The sequence below is a fragment of the Grus americana genome, chromosome 3 (assembly GCF_028858705.1).
Source record: "Grus americana isolate bGruAme1 chromosome 3, bGruAme1.mat, whole genome shotgun sequence".
NCBI classification, from domain to species: Eukaryota; Metazoa; Chordata; class Aves; order Gruiformes; family Gruidae; genus Grus; species Grus americana.
The window spans coordinates 70,336,458-70,359,327 of NC_072854.1; the positions used below are offsets into that span (position 1 = coordinate 70,336,458).

Sequence of the window (22,870 nt, forward strand, 5' to 3'; positions counted from 1 at the left end):
ATAAAAGAAATTTTTCCTTATTGTCTGGTAGAGAAGCAAATAATGTCAGTTTTCTCAAAGTTTTGTCAGATTCCTTGATGGAGAGGATTGGAAACATAACATGTGGGGATATTTCTCCTCTGCCTCTTCCAAAGCAGCCTGTGGAGTTTTAATTCTGAAAAGAGCTTCACAGCCCTGAACAACATTTTTTTGTTTGCTCTTGACATTGTCTAGTGGGTTTCCAGCTGCTGATTCAGAGAACTGCAGTCTTTTCTCTGTTTTGGGGAGACAAATGAGGTCACCTAAAGTCATTCTCTGCTTTTCTTTAACATATTCTCCAAGGTTTTTCCATAACCTCTGTCCATGAACAAGCTTGCAGTGCATGAACACTTTAGAAGTTCTTCATATTTATATCATGATGATGGCAGACTCTTAGTTTTGCTGAGGAAATAAGTATTAACGTGTTTTCTAATTTTCCAATGCTACCTGTTTTATTCAATTACTTTGAGCATTATCTACCTGTTGATTTCTTTATGATATACTCTTTATCCCCTCCTTTACTGCCTTTTATCTTATGAGCTTATTTCAGGGGAATACTTTATTCAGGCTATAGATTAGCATTTGGGAATTAAGAGTCATGGAATCTGTTCCCATTTCTGTTGAAAAACTTCATGTGACCTTGGACAATTCATTTTTTCCAACTCTGTTCTTATTTTAAAAGAACTATCATCAGATTTGTCTTGCAAGCAAGCCTTAATCAGTGGTGATAATATCCTTTACAATAAAAGGCTTTCTACTGGAGAACTGTGGCATTTTTTTCCCCTTATCTTTCTTTTATGCTTCTCCCCACCCCCCCCCCCAGCTTTTTCTTTTTCTTGTTTATTCTTAAACTCATTTTTCTGCTTCCATTCCAAATCTATTAGGACTATAACAAGAAAACCCTGCATAATTTAAAATCTGTTATGGAGTGCTTAATTTGTTTTCCTTATATATCATGTTGTAAGATGTGCCAAAAATGTGCTTTCTTTGCATTATAAAATTAAATGAATGCATTTACCTAATAATTAATCATTTAAAACTTATTTTTGTATCATCTTTTTCCCTTTGCTTTCATGCTAGTCCATATACAGAGGATCTCCGGTTTGTACAATGGTTCTATGTATTTTTTATTGTTCTTTCTGCTTGAAATTAAGTATTTTTTTTCTACAAATAATAACATGCAATGGTCTTAAAAATCTTTCATTACCTATAGCCATACTTGTCTAAAAAGTGAAATCGCACCATTCAATGATTTTTTTAATTAAGAAACTTGTTATTTGATTGCAAAGTGCATTAAAATATAAAAACTATTTGAGATGTGTTTCATAATTGTTACCATTCTTTGTGTGTGGTAATAACACGTGTTTTCATTCCTGTATAGATTAAGCTTGTCAACATAAACTCAACTGATATTGCTGATGGCAGGCCTTCTATTGTGCTTGGCTTGGTGTGGACGATAATCTTATATTTTCAGGTACTACATTTTTTATACTTCAGTGTAGCTTGCTCAAATAGTGGTTCAGTTCATCATTTCATATGGACTGGTGTAGTTCCAGTCTTTCACCATAGCTAAGTCACTTTATAATTAGCTGAAGATCTGATCCTGAATAAAGCAACAGTTGATGGTAGGGGTGCTTCACATTGGGTAAAATTAGATACTTTGGAATAGATTGGTCTGGGCCTAGAATGGAGTTCTTTCATCACTGGAACCTATTCTTCCACTTTCTCTGAAGAATACAACAGAGCAAGAAAAGGAAAGAACAGAATTGTGGATTCTTGCTACAAGCACCATTAGCAACCTCAGTGGTGATTGTGCTGAATGCCTGATTCCTGTGCACTTGATGTCGGACAGTAATTAGTTGCAAACAATACATGTAAATGTGCTGATTTCACTGGGAGATGCAGATATTTGCAGGGACAAAATTTAGCTGTGAATGGGGTAGATTGAGAGAGGTTTGAATTTGTAGAGGAGAAGTCATTTGCATTCTGTTGAAGTTAGGTGGGAGGGAAAAATGGTTTTCTAAATCCTGTCCATATGAGTTAACAAAATGAGTCACTGCTCAACAACTAAAAAAAATAACTGATTTTATTGCTCTTCTTTATGGAATGCTTTGGCTTTGGCTCTCTCGTAATGTAGCTTTTGTGCCTCAGGGATGCTGTTCTCCTAAGCACCAAGCAGTGTGATGCCTCAATGGTTCAGGTCTCCTTCTCAGAAGAAAAGTTAGCCAGAATGATGTTAACATTTTAATTTTAATTTATAGCTCATTGAGATGAATGGGGAAAATTATACTCCTCAGAGTTACTGAAACTCTAGTTCTCTGCATCAGTTTTTCTTAGGTAATTTTTTGAGTTTTTCTTCAGTTGTCACAAGCAGGTACATCATTTTAACATGAATGAAAGCAGAAATGCATGAGAGCTGTAGTTCTCATTGTGGCAGGCTCATTCTGTGATGTGACAAATCTTATTTTTTTAAGTAGATAGCATAGACAATCCTGCAATGTCCTCTGGATATAATTTTTTCATGTTAAAGAACCAAATTGTTAGTCAACCTAATGTTCTTAAAACAGTCAAGTTAATGATTTTCATTTGATGAAAGGCATGATGCAAATAACTCATACATCCTCGGCAAGCACTACTGACGCACTTTGCCTGCAGTACATTCACTATTTCTTCACAAGGTGCCTCTAAGCAAAACTGCGATTGAATTTGTGCCAAAAACAGTACAGAGGTAAATAAAGAGCTGTCCAGATGAGATCACTGAGGTCACTTCCATCCTTTAATTGAATGAACCTCCTCTGAAATTAGTGGATTATTTTATAATTTGAATTCAAGCTAAATGTAAGCCATCATCTCCTATTTCAATGTCATAATAGATAACATGATACACTTGCATATTATTCTAGCTGTAGAGTGTCAAGAAAGTCAATGATTGCTAGATGTCTTGTACTTCAGAAATTAAGAGCATCATCTGGGCAAATACATTAGCATTTTTGAAGCTACTTTAATGTATAGTTAAATAAAACACAGCATACTAATCATAGCTTCTGCCCAACTTTATTTTGTCAGCTGTATTAGGAAATTATTTAAGAACCTGGTGAGAATTAAGAAGATTATCTACAAACAGTCCAATAACATTTTCCCCCACAGATTGAAGAGCTTACCAGCAACCTCCCACAGCTGCAGTCCTTGTCTAGCAGCGCTTCCTCCGTGGAGAGTGTTGTCAGTTCAGAAACTGCGAGTCCTCCAAGCAAACGGAAGGTGGTAACCAAGGTCCAAGGAAGTGCCAGGAAGGCTCTGTTAAAATGGATACAGTACACAGCAGCAAAGTAAGTAACCTTCAAATGAACTCAATTTATATCTTAAGCGCAAACTTTTTTCTTCAGTTTCTAAACTCGCTCGGTCAGGGATTGTCCTTTTGCTCTGTATCTATTTAGCACCTCCCTGTGATCATATTCTTTTCGACAGCCGAGGCTGCTAAATGTTACCATACAACACGCAAGTAGTAAATGACGATTTGCATTAATTTTACAAGCAATCTTATTTTATAGTTTCTGAATAATTAATGGGATTATCTTTGGCAGAATGAGGAACTGAAAGGGGAATTAGATGTCTGAATGACAATGTATTAGTCCTGCTGCCAAAACACTCAATGTGACAATGCAAGTCCCACACCTTCTCAGTGACAGAGCTTTTACAAGCAGTAAATTCTGGCACTTGCTGTTGAAAGGCAGGTGATGAAAAACTATGAATATCCTTCTGCAGTTTTTTGATGCAAGGGGCATACATATTACTACAAAAATTGCCCTGAATTTTCATTTCATTTCCATCCAAGTTACTTTGGAGTTATTTCTTGCTATCTCTTGTTAACTGGTATAATTATCCCACATTTGCTCTGCTTCCAGAAAGGCTTAGATCAAAGATACAATAGTAGTTTGATGGCTTCCACAATAAGAAAATAAAAATTAAAGATGTAAAAGAATAAAATGGATTTATTAGTTCAAATTAAGGAACCACTGCTATTTGAAAAGATCAATTATGCAAAATGTGGAGGGGAAATGGCCAGTTATGGAGTGGTGCCTCAGGAAAGAAATATAATTGTAAAGATACAGACTTTCTCCAGTCCCCCCAAAAACAGTTAGAATACGGTAATTTATAGTGCAGTACAGTCTAATTTGACATTCTTCCTATTGCACTGTTGTCAGTAACAGACAGGCAACTGAAAGTGGTCAGCTGCAATTTCCAGACATGTAAAGAAACAAAATACAAACAGTCAAAGAGGTTCATAAATTAAACTGTCGACGCTATTTGGAAGAGAGGTGAAACGTGTTGAAAGAAGCCTAGAGGAAGGATGGTACACTTTGCTTAGCCCTGCTTCACACCGTAATTTGCAAGGGCTAGCTCATTAAAGTCAGTGACAGTGTTTCACTGGTCACAGTGAGCGTTGAATGAAGCCTTCATTCAGAGGTACTGTTGCTGTGAACCTCCTAATGGCAAGGCTACCTTAGTGTCGAAGCGTGTATTCAAAGGAAGTTTGCATGCTCAGAGAAAGTAAAAAATTAGTCTTGCAGTCTGTGGACCACCATACCTTTCAGAATTACTTTCTAAAAAAGCAGTCAGAAGTATGATTCAGTTCGCATTACTTTCTCACTGTATATTGCTATTTCTTGATCATTTGTGTTTATTTTTTAGTAGATGTGTAAGTGTTCTGGGTGTATGAAATTATAGTATCACTCATGCTTTTGGTAAGAATATAAAGAAATTTGTGTTACATTTTCACCTGAACAGCAGTGATGTCACTGGTCATGCTTTCATTTTAAAAGATAACAGATTAATGCAGACTTTTTTTTTTTTGTATGATACTGGTGTACCTAACTGAACTGCAATAGTTATAATGGAGGGAAATACGAAGTTCTTTATAATGAGGGAGAGAATAGCGAATGGAGCTGCATACATCCACAGACTCTGTGTGTCATACAAGAACCTTGAGAACCTTGGTTCACTTCATTTGTTCAAAATACCATTGGCTTATTGCTGCTAGGAAGCCCACTGGAGACAAATACAGTATGTATATGACAAAAGAAACTTGGATCTTCATAGGCAGAAATTAATTTATGCAGTGGATGGATGGAGCTGAAGTCAACCTGATTAGCATTGCAGGAACAAGTGGTTTAGGTTTAACATGGGTAGCCACTGGGTAGAGCATCCAGTCTCCTCCTCTATTTCATCTAGTCCTGATCATGTTGCAAGTCACTCTTTTTTTTTTTTCTTTTTTTTTCTTTTTTTTTCTTTCATATTCTTTAGGCAAGTTGGAATTGAAATCAAAGATTTTGGACAAAGTTGGAGGAGTGGTGTTGCATTTCATTCCGTTATTCATGCTATCCGCCCAGATTTAGTGGACATGGAGAAAGTGAGGGGAAGATCAAATAAAGAAAACCTGGAAGAAGCCTTCACACTTGCAGAGGCAGAACTGGGAATTCCAAGGCTCCTTGATCCAGAAGGTACCTAATGCACAGTTGAAAAAAGTTTGAACTACTTGCATGGGTTAAATCAGATGTGCTAATTCATAGTGTTTAGACATTTAAGCAGCATTTTGTGCCATGCAGCTAAAAATTAATTTACTGTGTTCTATACTTGTCTAGATGTGGATGTTGACAAGCCAGATGAAAAGTCTGTCATGACCTATGTAGCCCAGTTTTTGAAGTACTATCCTGATCGTCATCATACAGTGACTGATGTGCAGGAGAATGATGTAAGTTTCTCTTGTCTAACCATACGAATCAGTATATCATGAGGGGGGCTTTGTAAATACATTTTATAGCTTTCTTATAGTTTATTAAATTTCCTTTTGATGAGCAGTTCAGGTGAAAAGCAGGCACAATATAAAACTGGGAAAGATTAGCTGAGAATTCAGGAACCAGTGTTGCAAATGTTTACTAGTAGATAAAGAACGTAGAGTGGTGATCCTGCAGAGACTTTCCTATTTTCAGCAGCAGGTGCCGAAAAGAACACAAATGGTTATTGTAGATAGTAGCAAACCAATGGATCCTGAAGTTCCCTAAGAGTTTTTCAGGCATAACACCGACGAGATTGCAATGACTTGTTACCTGAAGCAAAGTGTCACTTTTGTTTCTATCACACTGGGTTTCTGGGTAAGAACAAGAATAGTCCAAGACATTTTTTAGGTATATATATAGCCTTCTGGCTTTTAGGCTCAGGAGACAGTTACAATTTTGACACAGGTTTCTTTCTATTGCACAGTGATTTTTGACTATTTGCTCTAAGGAATTGTTTTCAGTCATGTTTTTTTCTTGGTTTTTGTTTTGCGTATGCTCTAGTGCATTGGCTTTGCACTAGAATGGCTATACTCAGTGATGCCAAGTGATCATGACTCACTTCCTAATCCTGATCATTTGCTTTCTTCATGGCAAACACAGGAAACACTGCTGAGACAATCTGCTCAGCCCCAACAAGAGAGAGAGAGGAAGCACTTTTTATCTGTGTTTCTTTGCATTGCCTGCAGAGCTATAGAAGAGCTTTGAAAGGAGTGCATCGCCTTCCTTGTGGCTACGTGTGGCTAAGGCACCTGTAGCTTTGCTGTCCGATTCCAGTGCTTGAGCACTGCCATTTTTCATTTTCCTTGCCGCGGCATCGGTGTGATACATGCATCCCGCTGAGCAATGGGGCTGCTGAAGCCTCATGCTGTGGCCTGTGGCAGGCTAAGGCAGTTCTGTTGTCTCCATGCCATGGCACACAATGCAGTTTCTGCTGCCAACAGCCTCAGCCAGGTCTGCTGCCTGTGCTGGGGTTGGATTTTGAGGAACAGCCTCACCACCTTCTCCTGAGCTTTATGCAGAGACGATGCAGGAGAATGCGAGGCTCGGCCACTCCACGCTCTGCCTCTGGCTATACCCACAGAGACAATAGCACATAACCTGTGAGAGGACACTACTGAGTTGCCTCCGGAATTCCCAGTGAATTACTTGGAAGTGAAATAGCACAAATTCATCAGTTTGACATGCTTAGCTCAAGACCACTTCTTCCTAGATATCACTAAGATATTCCAGGAGCAATCTAGGTGAATTTTGGTAGAACCCTGCATGTCACACTCCAGAAATCAGTAACTCCCAGATTTTGAGAAGAAAGCAAGAGTTTGACATTGCACTAAATTTCTAATGTCATCATTCTTCATTTCTTGAGGAAGAACTATATTCCTTCTCAGACCCCTGATGACCTGCCTGCCAGTTTGAGACCAACTCCACTTCTCCAGTGGAGAATAGCGATGGGGCCCTCAAATTTTTTCTCACACAAATTATGCTAATCCACCCCTGGAGAAATTCTCATCGCTATCAGGCACCTATGTCCATTCTACACCTCACTCCTTACTCCTGTCCACCATAACTTCCAATTCCCTTGCCTCTGGTCATGGTACAAGATGATAACCACATGGCATGTGATAGGTTGATGGGAAAGAGATCTGGAGGATTCCAGGCCAGTAAGTAACGCACAAAAAGTCCAGGACCCCAAGTAGTCACAGGCCCTGAAGCAGTGAAATGCACAGAAGAAAACTGCACAGTGCTTTCATCTATTTGGGACTGGATAGATATAAGCTCTCAAATGGCTAAACTTTTGGCACAGTTTGGTCTTTTATTACTATAAAATTTTGTAATTCTGTCATATATCACAGAGAGAAGCTTTTTTTGCACTTGGCTGCTTTATTTACAATGGTTCAGGGAGAATCTGTCAACAGATCATCAAATTTCTCATACTCAGAAGTTGCATTTTTAAATATTTGATCTGTTCTCAAGAAAATCATAATGATAGTTTTTGCAGACTATGATATAGAAATTGCAACAAATGTTGGGACCTTAGTTTACACAGCTCTGGAGGGGAGGGGGAAGACAGGAGTTAATGCAGTTGATCCTGTCAACTGCAGGATACCTAAATGAAACAAAATACCCAGATAATCCTTGGCAAAATAAGAGTGTCATTTATATTACATGATACTTATGGGGAGATTCTAGTCCTGAAAATCCAATAATCCAGTTTAAAAATATATAGACTTTAAGTACTGCATTCCATATTTATAGAGTTTGAAGGGAAAATTAAAAAAAAAAAAAAAAACCTCAATCAAATATTTTGTAATCAAATATCTTATGGAGTTTTTTTTCATCAAATGCTTTCACATCTTTTAGCCCAAATTCTTAATTGCGTATGTGTTGGTGAAAATTAGGCAAAGGATCATTTATATCACCAGGTTAAGTAAGGCTATCACAATAGCACATCCAAATTGATAGTGTTGCCAGCAGCTCAAGGGAGGTTGCCAGCTGGAGAGGACACACTTGGAGCACTGTGTCCAGCTCTGAGCTCTTCAGTACAAGAGACCTGGACATATTGGAGAGAGTCTAACAAAGGACCACAAGGATCATGAAGGGGCTGTAGCACCTCTCCAATGAGGAGATGCTGAGAGAGCTGGGACTGTTCAGCCTGGAGGAGAAAAGACTCAGGGGGGATCTTATCAATGTGTATAAATACCTGCACGGAGGGTGCAGAGAGGACAGAGCCAGGCTCTTCTCGGTGGTACCCAGTGATAGCACAGAGGAGCACAAACTGAAAGACAGGATGTTCCCTCTGAACATCAGGAAATGCTGTTTCACTGTGAGGGTGACTGAGCACTGGGACGAGTTGCCCAGAGAGGTGCCTCCATCCTTGAAGGTATTCAAAATCAGTCTGGACATGGTCTTGGACAACTGTCTCTAGATGCCCCTGCTTGCACAGGAGGTTTGGACCAGATGACCTCCAGAGGTCCCTTTCAACCTCAACTGTTCTGTGATTCTGCAATTCTGTGATAATATTTAAGAACATAGTTGATATATTTAAGATTTATTTTTTTTATCAAACAGCAACAGTAGAGGTCTTTTTGCAATGCGAGAGGAATACTATTTTCTAAAGAAAAGAAAGGCGATCTAAAAAAAAATAGGAAAGTGGATTATTTTTACAAGAGCAAGAATTATTTTCTTCAGTACTTAAGGAAACATTCATGAACTTATCACTGCAAATTTAAAGGAAATCTTTTGTCATAAAGTAACTGCTTGGAATCATAGTATGACAACTGACTTTCTCGACCACACAAGCCATTTAAGTGCCTATTTTAAAGCCCTTTCTGCACCCATGGTTATTCTAATATTGACCTTGCTAAATTAATTGACTGGAAAAAATGTAAAGAAGAGAATACTTCTTTTATCAGTGGGCAGAGTTGGCAGTGAATCAGATCTGAGATATTTGTGTGACTATATTATCCATTTAGATTGAAAATTCATTTATTCTTTTTCAAGAAGTGTTGTGCACAGGTTCTGTTCTAGGTATACAAACGTGTAAAAGATCATACCAAACATTAAGATAGGTTCCTTTTAAAATAGCCCTTTTGTGTTTTGTGGAAACCACGTCAGTGAATTGGATGCCATTTTGATCACCAGAGCTAACAGTGCAAGGTAGAACGCAATCTATCACCTCTTTCTTCCCTTTTGCTGACCTGGAGTATCCATGTCCACCGTAAAGCTTTCCTTAGGAATTTTACATTATTTGGTTAGTTTATTTAGGACAGAATTCATCAATCTTTAAGAATCTAAAAGCTAGGTGCTTACACTCTCCCTGTAATCAGCGAGAGATTGCCACTTTTCCAGATGGCATCTTTCTTAAGTTGGTGTCCTAAATAAACTGTCTTCTGGAAGTTTGTGTTGCATAGTATTTCAACAGAGTTAAAACTGCCTCAGATGAATCCTGCCCTTAGGTAATGATAGACAAAATGTTGTTGGCAGTTGGTTAAAAAGAAATCCAGACATGCTTTATATTTTTGTGACTGGTATAATCGCCCTATTCTTAGCCTCTCTGTCTTCCCCCTAAAGTTTAGTATAAGGAAATATGTGTCACAGAATAGAAGAATCCAGGTACCTGGGAGAAATAACCTTGCAAGACTCTTATCCCTTAAGGTCCTGGGGTACTCTTAATTTTCTTATTTTCCAAAATTAAGCACCGTTAGGGTGTATTCCATCTGACCTGTATTGAGTGCCTGCTGTAGAATGAGATGAGCTGGGCAGTAGGTGCTAGATGCAACTGTTATTTTCTATCTGTCCAAAAGAACTGAAAGAGTGACTATCTATCTCAGTTGCAGATGCCTACATTTAGTTAGAAGAATCCTACTTCAGAGTGGAGTCTGTCTGGGTGGATTTTGATGGTCTGGGGGGGGAAGATTTCTAACCCTCTCTCCCTGCCCTCCAGCCAACTCAGCTGCCACTGTGTTTCCTCAAGATGTGTTGTCCACACAAATTACTATTCATCTTCCCTTCTGATTCAATGCTTAGTTTATAAGGAATTTGTATTGGAAGAAGTGGAGTAAAGATGGAAGCTTATCCCTTATTTGTGGTCAGAGGGAACAGCTATTTGCATGTGCATTTCCAGAATTAAAAGGGGTCTAGTATCTCATGCTTGAGCCAGCCATGCACATATGTGAACTTGTGTGGTCAACACGTTTCAAAGAATCACAGTTACTCTAAGGTAAGTAACTGTTTTTCCAGATAAAATGAATCATGTAGTGACTAGTAATCTGGAAATCAGATCTAATATGAAAACTACTTCACTAGATATGATACAGACAAAAGAACTTGATAGCATTTTAAGTACATCTTGTATTCTTACACATGTGGCTCTTTTATTGTTCTCTCTGGACTTTCTGCCTGCTTCGCTTTACTTTATTTGCTTCTTTTTTTTTTTTTTCTTTCCTCCTTCTTGTTTTCTCATTTGTTTCATATCACTAGGAACTTCAAGCAATCCCAACTTTTGTCATTTCTTTTATGAAATTTAAGGTAAGGGTAATATGCTCCAGAATAATTGCTTGAATCGGACCTTTCATGCTTGTTATCTGTTTTTATCTTATTTTACTTTAGAGTTTGGGTGGGTTTATGTACATTGGTTTGCTAGCCTTACGTTAATCTTTCCCAAAAAGGAAATAGATAAACATAATGACTCGAAGTCTACCTTCTTACCTGAGCTGATCCTAACAGCCTAATGCTTAATTTTGCAAATAATTTCACAGAAATATTATAGAAAAGCAAGTCAACTTTCCTATAATAAATCTCAAACTATGCTTTTGATTTTCTTAAGTATAGATATAAACATGGAAAAAATAGATTACAGATTGATGTTTCTACTCATTTTAGATGGATATTTTTGTATGTCTAGGTTTATAAGGTAGATACTAGATTGTATATATGATTATGTAAATGATGCATATGACCTGTGGGTTCGAAGAAGAGAGCATTCATGCATGATATGCACTGCTCCTTTTTTCACATAAACTAATATGTTTTTTAAAATATACTTTTTTCATCTTGGACAATTAGATACTTATTATTGTCTAGTATTAACTGAGAGAAGTTCAGAAATCTAACCGAGTATTTGAACATTCAGTGGTGAAACTGGAAGACTGCAGAAGTGAAAATATTATAAAAAATATAACAAGTGTGACTGCAGTCAGTCAATAGTGTTCATAGTTTGACATGATCCAGTTAATTACCTTGGCTCCATGCTTTTTTGTGTGGGAGTTGGGGTTTTTTTTAATATATAAGCCATAGGTTATTGTCAAGTAAGTATGATCAAGGGTCCATCTCATACTATGTATATCTATCTAGTGATAAGTGTCGAAGTGAAGATTAATACTGATAGAATTATTCCCATTTTCTCAACATATTCAAGCAAGTTTGGGCAGCTTTAATGGGACCTTGTTGTACATTCTTAGCTTTACACAGCCCCAGTGCATTGCTGCTTAAGCTAGTGAAGATTTGAAGTGGTAAAATCTCTGTCAATTTCTTTATCTTGGTATAAATAACTATAGAGGAAGTACTCTCCTTCAAAGTATTTCTGATGTAAAGTCTTTCTCCTCTTATGCTCTGATGAGCAAGTAATTCAGAAGATAATCCTGTCACCTCCAACATCTTTATGCCAACAATGTTCCCCAATGTAAGAGGAATTTCCTGAGCTGCAACTATAAAAATAACTTCCTGAGCTCCTCCAGTGATTTACTGTGTACTTTTACAGATGGGCATTAATAGCTCATCCCTGAAGCTGATGCTTGGCTCAGCGTTCACCTTGCATCTGTGATACTGTTGTCAGTGAAAGTGTTTCAGTTGCACATGTACACGTATACATCCAGTAGCACATATATATATTTATAAGCCAGACTTTTCAAAAGGAATAGCATAATTAATTGAATTAATGTATAAACATTTTTAAAGGGACTTGATTTTCTCAGCACATAGGCAATACAATAGTTCAACATCCCTGAAAAACAGGTGTCAATTTTTTTAGATTTAAAAGTCCATACTTGAAAATTCTATTCTGCCTGTGCCTGAGAATTCGAACAGTTCACCTGGTATATAATTGCATATTAGAGAACCCAACAAAATACTCTTTTTTTTCCAGTCCATAATTCAATTTCTCATGAAACACAGATGTGTATTTTTAGCTTTTCAAACATCAAAGTATTTTGTATTATGTAATTTTCAAATTAACTCTGGCATATCAGTTAATGAAATAATGTTTTGACTTTTAGTCTGGGCTAAAATCTTTCTTTGTAAATTTAAATTGTACCCCCTTATATTGGAACCCATAAACACTTTTCTCTAATTACCTTCTTTGATATTCTTTGGCAGTTGAGTGCTCCAGTTCTGTTCATCTCTGCAAATCAGTGAATATTCATAGAATGGTGTCAGGATCAATACTTTAAAATACTCTTTGGAAGCAGGATGCAGAAAATAAGTCATAGATTGAAATAAATGTGATCAGAGATCAATAGTCCTCAGACTGGGGGAAAGCAAAAATAGTTATAATTATCCTAGATAACTTTTTTTGATGGTTTATATTGTGATCCGTATGCTACTTCAGATGTGCAGGCTTTAAATAATAGTTTATATATGTCTACAAATATCCTTTTGATATTTTTTAACTAAGAGTAAGAACCATTAGGCACTAATGAAAGTCTTGTTTTAAGAATGCTAGCTCATTAAACCCGGGGGGTGTTGGTGACAGGTGCCTTGGTGTCTAAGAAAGTCAATCTTTTATGTCGGTTACCCAAACTGAGGCTTTAAAATGTTTTGTATCAACTGACAACTACAGAACCAAGTTTGCAGGTGATAAGTGATGCGTTAAACTGGAAACCTGTGAAATGTATGAATAAATAAATAAAATGCCCATGATGCATTGTTGCACAATGCCTTTAACAGCATTCGGTTAGGCACTTACTGACCTACATCTTCTGCAATTAAACAAAGTAAACAAATAAATGTCTAACTAAATAGGAAGAAAAAAAATCACAGAAGACTCAATGCCACCAGTTAACTCTGTCTTTTCACTTAATGTCAGAGAAATGGTATGTGATTTAAGAGAGGTGTGGCTTTTCCTGTGTTCTTTATCTTCAGGTGCCACAGAGGTGTTCTTGATCCTGGTGATATTCTATTTGAAAAAGATTTGGTCAGACCCAGTTTTAGCCATTATTAAATTTCTTAGCTATGTTGACAGTAATCTTGCAAAATACCTATTTTTTTCTCACATTGCTCTGTGAACAGTTGCAGCCACACAGATGGTCTTCTTGCAAAGACATCTTAAGGAGGTGCTTCTCAGCAATGAGAATGTGAGCCATAGAGGAATAAAAGCCAATGTTTTGCAAAACTGAATTTATAGCATGAACTAAAAGTAATATACACAACATTGTGACACACATTCTCTTCCTGATTTCAAGAATATCTTAAAGTTTCAGTTAGTCGGTTTTTTTCAATACATTAAGATGCATAGTTTAGTATTGCCTTTATGGACCTGACAGCTAAATATTAAGAGAGATCTCAATAGTCTCGCTAAAGTTATAACTTCTAATGAATGGAGTGCATTTAATACCAAAGTTCTTTTTTGATGGCTGAATGAGTTAAGAATTCTCTCTTCTTATATTCTTCTGCTCATAGGGGTGTAGTCCTGGCTTTGCTGTTTATCCCAAAGAATCTTGATGTTGTTTTTCCACAGACAGAGCCATCTATCAGACCAGAAGAGTAGGAATTGTATTCTCCTTCTCTAGATTTAAATGATTTGAGAAGTTGGAAGCACTAGGACTTTTTGCTGCTTGGGACACTATGTGCAGTCAAGGAAATCCCAGCATTACAAATAGCTGGAGCAGGGAAATGTCATGTGTGTCCTATACTGTTTCTCAGGTAGCAGCTTTTGGCGAGTGTCAGAAGACAGGACCGTGGGTTATAGTGAACTTTGTGCCAGCACAGCTGCTCTAATATCGTGTTAACCTCACTGCAGCTACCCAGCTAAGACTTTACCTAGCGAGTTAACGGATATAATACGTGTGATATTTGCACAATCTGTTGTGCAAATTCATAGAATCATAGAATGGTTTGGGTTGGAAGGGACCTTAAAGATCATTTAGTTCCAACCCCCCTGCTGCGGGCAGGGACACCCTCCACTAGACCACGTTGCCCAAAGCCCCACCCAACCTGGCCTTGAACACTTCCAGAGATGGGACATCCACAACCTCTCTGGGCAACCTGTTCCAGTGCCTCACCACGCTAACAGCAAAGAATTTCTTTCTAACATCTAATCTAAATCGACCCTCCTTCAGCTTAAACCCATTACCCCTTGTCCTGTCACTACACTCCCTGATAAACAGTCCCTCACCAGCTTTCCTGTAGGTCCCCTTCAGGTACTGGTAAGCCACAATTAGATCTCCCCGGAGCCTTCTCTTCTCCAGGCTGAACAACCCCAACTCTCTCAGCCTGTCCTCATAGGAGAGGTGCTCCAGCCCTCTGATCAGCTTCATGGCCCTCCTCTGGACTCGCTCCAACAGCTCCATGTCTCTCCTGTACTGGGGCCCCCAGAGCTGGACGCAGTATTCCAGGTGGGGTCTCACAAGAGTGGAGTAGAGGGGCAGAATCACCTCCCTCGACCTGCTGGTCATGCTTCTTTTGATGCAGCCCAGGACATGGTTGGCTTTCTGGGCTGCAAGCGCACACTGCCGGCTCATGTTGAGCTTCTCATCAATCAATACCCCCAAGTCCTTCTCCTCGGGGCTGCTTTCAATCCATTCCTCGCCCAGCCTGTAGTTGTGCTTGGGATTGCGCCAACCCACGTGCAGGACCTTGCACTTGGCCTTGTTGAACTTCATGCAGTTCGCATGGGCCCACCTCTCCAGCCTGTCAAGGTCCCTCTGGATGGCATCCCTTCCCTCCAGCGTGTCGACCCCACCACACAGCTTGCTGTGGTCAGCAAACTTGCTGAGGGTGCACTTGATCCCGCTGTCTGTGTCGCCGACAAAGATTCTGTCCAACCAACTACCACTGTTTTGAGAAGAGGATCAGTAAGAGGATTAGTAGAAATACATCAAAGAAGTGTTTCTTTCCTGTCTGAGGATCCTGCCCTTTCCTCAACTGAAATGAAGCAATAGCTCTATGCTTTTAAAATTATTACGGGAAGTTATATTTTACATATTTGAGGCAGCTTTCAAAGAAAGGAACCATAATTGGCTCCTTTCCCAGGTTAGAATCTTTTCTTAAAAGAAAGTACGTTGTTTCTTAAATACAGTCAGTGGCTATTCTTTCTTATCACACGGTCCAGTTTTTCTTCTCTCATGTAATGCCTGAAACTTAATCGCTCATTTTAGGTGTGGTGTTGCATCTCTTGACTGTGATGGATTTGTTTCTGACAAATTTTACAATTATATGGCTTCTTTAGTTTCAAAGAGTAGCTTCTGATTAACATATGGTTCAGTGGTTGGGAATCTGAGGCAGACACTTGTATACTACTTAATTAGCCTGCTGACACAGTGCACAAAAAACCTTACTGTTGCTGCTAACCTTCTCATATAACACGCTCACAGACCTGAGATTTCCTGTTAGTATTTTTCTATTCACTGCCAGGTCACTGATTTCTGCAGAGAACTTTGCAGCCTTCCAAAGCACCAGTGCCATGACAGACTGAAGTGTTAAAGCAAAACTGTAAAACAAATATGCTGTTCTTCAAAGTCATAAAAATGGCGTGGAAGGAAAAGAAACTGAATAAATAGGGTTTTCTTTCTTTATTTTCATTTTCCATGTTAAAACATTCTCTATCAAAATATTTGCCAACTTCTGAACTTGGAGCTTGATGTCAAGGATTACCCTGAAGTCACTCAGAAAATAACTGTTAATTAAATAAATGTTAATTTCTGGACTGTATCTGACATCTCTACTAATAGTGCAATGGGGTTTTTTTGTGTGTGGTTGTACTGAATCATAGAAGGAAGACAGACTGGTGCTGAGAGACCTAAAAGTGTGGGCAGAACAATTTGAAAGAGACTTAGCCCGAGCACAGGTGGCAGAAACAAGCTTACAGGAGAAATACCAGGTAAGTAGTAGAGAAAATTTTGCACGATAAGACATTGTCGTCATCGTTATGCGTAACGTCTACTGCGGTAGTTTATGCAATCTGTATATATGCAAGTCAATATACTGTAGTTTAAAGAAATAAGGACACAAACTGTCTTGCCTTTTATTGGTGGCAGAATTATAAAGTCAGCTCCAGCTTTGCCACGTAGAACAGTGCACAGATGGTTTGCCTAACACAGAGCTTTTTCTAGCAGTGTGAAGAAGGACTGTCCCAGTTAGAAGTGAGCATGTGTCTGTGCAGTCCTGCCAGATCCTGCGCGATACTGCTCAGATAGGAGGTATGACTGAAGGCTAGGTGAGGTGACAGGTGGAGAGGACAGGGCTTAGAGCTTCATTTTTAACCCCTTTCAGAGAGGTTAATGTCTAAATCGGCAATATAAATTTTGGCCCAAATTTTCTCCTGAAGCTTGGCTGTTCTCTAAAAGTAGCCCCTGTCTGCCCCAGGTAGCATTTAATCCATTTGATAGTTTAGCTGATCAATTATTATTTCCTTTCATATAGGGTTCAGGCATCTGATAACTGAAGAAGGGAAATACAAAAGTCCTACCTACGTTTCCCTAGAGGATTCTACAGTCGGTTAAAACCTTTCATAAAATGCATTTCAGTGTAAATATGCAAGTTTACTGCTGCTCTTTTTAGGAAGGATTAGGACTTCTATCAGTATAAAATTGTTGTAGGTTGTAGTACTCCATAAATGTCTAAGGATTTCATTCTCTGACTCTGCACTACATTGATTTGATTTTCTCTTTCTGCAGTCATTTAAGCATTTCAGAGTACAATATGAGGTAAAAAGGAAACAGATTGAACTTGCAACCCAGTCGTTAAGGAAAGATGGTAAATTATCACTTGACCAAGCTATGGTGAAGCAAGCATGGGACAGAGTTTCTTCCAGGGTAAGTTGAAAATTATTATTCTATATATTTTTTATTAAATGAAGGATGAGTATTTAAAAATCATTTAGACTCCTGTTTGCTATTGATTTTATCAGGCATTAGAAACCTAAAAATGGACAAAATTTCTAGCCCTGTTTATTTTGTTTTGAGAACATTCACTGCACTATCTTCTTTAATATTGCTCAAATACAGAATATGAACTTTAAGAAAAGGACTATATTTTGAGGTTTCCCTTTATTTGAAAGTGTGTTAACAGTGCTTAGCCAAGTTCAAAACATTGTTGATAAAAATAAAAACATGCACAATGCCCTTCAAAATGCATTTTTTTAATATAAATTGCTAGTTATCTGAGAAATACTAATATAACATTTTTTAATATAACTAAAAAAAGTTTCTGTGTAATACTGAATACTTTATCTATAAATGAGGCTTTAATGCTATTTTTGACCTGGTTGCAATAGTAATAAATTAATATTAGTATTTGTAATCGTAATGTTTTAATAATTGAATGAAAAATCCTAAGCGAGTTATATTTTTTGTCCCAAATAAGAAGTTATTAAATCATTATTACTCAGTATATATTCATAGATTTTTTAAAATGTCATCTATTTAATAGAGGATCTGTTTAAAAATATTCTGGAGTTTTGACATAACTTTCATTATTTGTCATTCCCATAACAGGGATTGCCAATAAGACATGGTATTTTACTGCTATGTTCTCAATGCCACAGTCCTTTGAGACTCATAGAAGATATGTTCAAAATAGAGATAGAAAGATTTTATGCAAGAGCATGAAATAAATTAGATTGGGTGGAAGAAGGTGTCACATCCCTTCCTGTGCTTATTAACTGATGAAATTCCAGATCTTTAGCTCGTCAGTTGTTCCAGCGTATATGTGGTCAGTTCTGTAACTCAGTTACCATTCTGGAAGGCAAATAGATGCCTCAACGAATCCTTACAGAGATTTTGTTGCCTGTGAGAATGCTATAATTTCAGAACTAATGTGAAGTAATATACCTAGGTTTCTGTCTCAGACATACTCTGTTATGCGGGGTTTTGCTCTTACAGTATAAAGCCTGATTTTTCTCAAGATACTGGTTTGCATAATTAAGCAAGGAAGGAAGTTCAACCCTCTTACTTTTATTTCCTAGCTACTTGATTGGCACATGCACCTTGACAAATCTCTTCCTGCGCCTTTGGGTACCATAGGTGCTTGGCTCTATAGAGCAGAGGCTGCTCTGAGGGAAGAAGTAGCGATTCAGCAAGCTCATGAGGAAACAGCGAATACAATACACCGGAAGCTTGAGCAACATAAGGTAGATCTACATGCATTCATCTGCACGTTATGTTTTATCGTTTCCAAAGATGTAAATGATCCATACTATACAAAGAAAGATTATTATTTCTCGTTTCTGTGTGTGGTGCCATCTTGATGGTAGCTAAAGCTAGGTGTCTTTTAGTGATGACTTGAACTGTGTTATCTGTGTATTGTACAAGCAATATTCAAAATTGTGTTTGAATGTTCCTGCTTCTTCTATCTGAAAGATATCAGGCATTAATATTTTAATCATTCCCCTATTCTAGGATTTATGTTGGGGAAAATTCCATCGGGAGCTCATAAGTTGGGTACATTGTGCAACCAATGTGAACTGATTAGGTGAAACAGGAGAAAGGGAGCAAACATACCAAGTGTATAGTCAGTGACGTGCACTGGGGGAAAACACAGAATGAAGTGAATTTTCATAGTGTTGTGATGACAAATAGCATGAGAAGTCCCCTCTGCTGTGGTAAACACAAAACTTTGCCAGATGAATTTAAATACCTTTGCCATTACTCTTTACTGAGTCCAAGTTCTCATTTAAAATCAAAACTGTGAGGTTTGTCGGTGCATTTATGTAATATATATGAGAAAAATGCAGAAGGAAATTGTTGGTGAGATGATAAAAGAAACTGAACCAGTAAATATGATAGAGAAATGAAAAAGATGGTTTAGAGAAAGGCTGTGGCAGTAAGGCTGTATTTTATATTGCTTTTTTTTCCTCTATTGCTACTATTTTAAAACTTGATTGTAGCTTTGTTATTTTTTTCTGGTTTGGATATGGGTGGGTTTTTTTAATAAAAAGTAATGCCATGTAATGAAAAGCTGATGAGTTTCACGGTCATCTTGGAACAGCTGTGACAGACAATGGTAGTTTTTCTGGAAGATCATCTGGGTCTTCTGATTACTCTTTATTAGGACAGTAACAACTCTTCTAACAAGTGGTGGCTAATAAAATTTTATCAAAACAATATTAAAATCTATGAGGAAGACAGCATTTTCTTTCAAGGTCTAGTCTCTTGTAATGCTAAATTTCATTAGCTTTATTGTTAACATCAAATGTTTCAGGATTCATAAGGTTTCACATTTGTTTAAAAAAAGCGAGTCAAACACTTTCTTGTTCTTATAAAGTGAGCACTACAGACCTCTTTTTGATACATTCATAAGAAACACAAAAGACTATGTCCCAAACTGTGTTTTCTTTGCATCAGAAATGCTGTGGTGAGGCATTTCTATGCCAACAAATAAACTTTGATTTAGGTTAATCTGTGCCAGGGGAGTTTTCCCATGGGATTGGGATGGGGAAAGCTTCAAGAGAAGCATGTGTAATTGTATCTGTTCCTGGAGCTTGTTTTGTCGTTCAGATTTGCATTGGTGAGTCCTAATGTGCTATAGGATAGTGCCAGAAATGCATTAGTGGGGTTTTTTTCAGTCCTTGTTTCCTAGGAAGTTGCTGGGGTTTGTTTGTTATGGTTTTGTTCAGATAACATCATCGCTTTCTCTATATCTTTGTCTCATCTGACAATGGGTTATTTTAGTGAACTTTATAGCTTATGGCCATTTTCAAGCCACTACAAAATGCACCAGCTTATTCGGACAAACCTTCGTGGAATCAGGCAAGCTCTTAAGTTTATTTTAATATAAATTTAATATTGCCACCAAGATCTAGAAATTAAGGACAACATCTGTGCTCGTTGAAGGTTACTTTGCAGAGCAGGATTTCACTTCATGAGACACTACATAAAAGTTTTCACGGGTGTCCAGCTGATGTTGGATGAAACTACTGGGTTTTATTTTGACTTGCCAGTGCATGTTAGGGGCATCCCTTTTTTGTCTGGCAAGGTCTCAGATGCAGCTAGCTGAGATACTTGTTCCAAGTCTTTTATGTGAGAGCATGTTAGTCACAGAAAACCCTCAGTGGAGTTTTTGCCACAGTAAAATCAGTGCATCACTTGCATCTGAGAAAGGCTAGCTCATTTCTCTTCACAACAAGGTGTTGGCTGAAGTGGAAAACAATGAAAATATAGGTGGGTTGATGGGGATGGTGGGATCATTTGGTGAGCTGAGCCAGTGAATTACCATTCATTTCTGCTGTGCAAGTACTGGGTGTTGACTGGGGAGAAACCCTTCTTCAGCACATAGGAATAAATCGGCGTCTGTGATCAGTACACAAGCCTGCATTTTGTCCACCCAGGTGAGAAAGGAGGACCTTTGTATTATTTCTTTTGCTAATAGGCTTCTGACTACTTTGTGCCAGGAGCTGTCTGTATGCAGTAAAATACCCACCGTTTTGTGTCCTCTCAGCCGCCGGGGACTTGATGTGTTATTGTTACGGTATCTCTTCAAAGACTACTGCCAGTCATTCATTTTAATATGTAATCTCCAGGAAGCCGTTTGGAGCGGTGTTGCTTAGTTACAGTTGAAATGTGCTCTGCTGTAAGGTTTTTGCTGGTACAATTCTTATCACAGGAACACAAGTCGGGTACCACATTCTGCATTCATTTGTGTAACACAGAGAGAATGATCCTGAAATCTTTGGATGCCGAGAGAGTGAAAAGTTCACTAAATATTGAATATGTACTTAAATAAGGAGCTATGGATCTTCTGCCTATATAGAGAAGAGTAGATTAGTTGCTGAAAAAATGAATCTATGCTATATATAAAGGTTAGTATCTGTTATAAAGATGTAAAGAGTAAATTTAGTAAGATTATGCTGTTGTGATGTTAGAGCATTCGCAGACTGCATTTCAGGGATTATTTAATACAGTTAAGAGTTCTTGTTTTGTTTAACCTTTGCAGTGTATCCTCTGTTTTAAAATCTTCCATAATTGCTAGACACAGCTTTAGCAGAGCATCTTATAAGGGGCTTCCCTATATAAATGTTCGAGTTGATGCAAATGCTTTTGTGGTATGCATAACCTTGCATGCAAATGTGAGAGCATGATCAAATAGTTAACTACATTGAGTCATCAGTGCAGGCTTAAAATTGTGCTTATTAGTTAGATAGCCTACTGTGAGCCTTCTCTCTCTCTCTCTCTCTCTCCTGCTTTCCCCCCCCTTCCCCCCCCCCCCGCCCCGCCACTCTCTCAATCTCTCTCTTTCTTAAAATCAAATCAGGATCTGCTGAAAAACATAGATGGTCACAAAAAGGCATTCCATGAGATCCACGGGGCCAGGTCTGTTAACGGAGTGCCTGTTCCACCTGACCAATTAGAGGATATGGCAGAGAGGTAAGGCTTTCAATCTGAAATAAAAATCCTCTGTGAATGAAACGGAACTTGTTTGCTTTTTTATCTGTTCATGTAGAAATCACTGTCTAATTATGTTTCTCAGTGGAAGCATGAAAATATTGGAAGGAAAAACCTAGAATACACATAAAAATATACCAAAAAGCCTGATGCTTTAAAGATTGATGAGAAGCAAAATATGATATGGGGTTTGGAAGGGGATACTTTTTTACATTGATCCTGTTATTACTTGTCCCTGGAAGAAATGTTATGTAACAACAGCTGAGATGCATGTGAAAAAAAGAAAAGAAAAATGACTTTGCAAAACTTAGTAACAGATGTAAACTGATGATTTCCATGGATAAACAGAAATGTAATTAATTTGCTATTCAGGAGCAGTCATCAGAATGATCATCATGCATAATTAAATGTTTGTAGACTCTGAATTAGGTGAAAGATTAGAACAATATCTGAACTGTAACCAAAGCTTACAGTCTGTCCTGTAAAAATGAATATTGTTGTATTTTACTACAGTGTGATTCATTTTATAGGTTTAATTTTGTTGTCTCTTCATCTGAGCTCCATCTGTTGAAGATGGAGTTTCTGGAACTGAAGTACCGTCTACTGTCACTCTTAGTCCTTGCAGAATCAAAGTTAAAATCATGGATTATCAAATATGGAAGGCGAGAGTCAGTGGAACTACTTCTTCAAAATTACATTGTAAGTTGGAGTTGTCATCTTTTTTGTATAATTATTTTCAAAATATTAATATTTAAGATTGCTGGAAATGAATATAAGAACAGAAACAGAAATGAGACTTGCCAGTCATCAACTTTATGACTGCATTATTATGGAATATATTTTCAGAGGTGAATCTGTCTTCCGCATGGAGGAACTTTAGTCAAAAGGCTAAAAATGAAAATTATTCTCTTTGCATCATCTCTTCAA

At 37.8% G+C, this 22,870-nt stretch overlaps 1 protein-coding gene across 18 annotated transcripts in view; it reads left to right on the forward strand.

Annotated features, from left to right (window-relative positions):
* Positions 1-22,870, forward strand: part of SYNE1 (spectrin repeat containing nuclear envelope protein 1) — a 311,090-nt gene that overhangs the window by 68,702 nt on the left and 219,518 nt on the right. For 11 of the 18 annotated variants that reach the window (XM_054822896.1, XM_054822889.1, XM_054822893.1 and 8 more), the window contains exons 6-16: positions 1,099-1,119; positions 1,400-1,492; positions 3,166-3,344; positions 5,320-5,516; positions 5,658-5,767; positions 10,830-10,877; positions 16,336-16,443; positions 17,240-17,377; positions 18,529-18,693; positions 21,813-21,925; positions 22,474-22,642. In XM_054822896.1, the coding sequence (XP_054678871.1) occupies positions 1,099-1,119; positions 1,400-1,492; positions 3,166-3,344; positions 5,320-5,516; positions 5,658-5,767; positions 10,830-10,877; positions 16,336-16,443; positions 17,240-17,377; positions 18,529-18,693; positions 21,813-21,925; positions 22,474-22,642 (1,341 nt within the window). Of the gene's footprint in view, positions 1-1,098; positions 1,120-1,399; positions 1,493-3,165; positions 3,345-5,319; positions 5,517-5,657; positions 5,768-10,829; positions 10,878-16,335; positions 16,444-16,745; positions 16,763-17,239; positions 17,378-18,528; positions 18,694-21,202; positions 21,361-21,812; positions 21,926-22,473; positions 22,643-22,870 lie in introns of those variants that run through there. The other 7 variants (XM_054822901.1, XM_054822885.1, XM_054822891.1 and 4 more) reach the window with 5 other exon arrangements.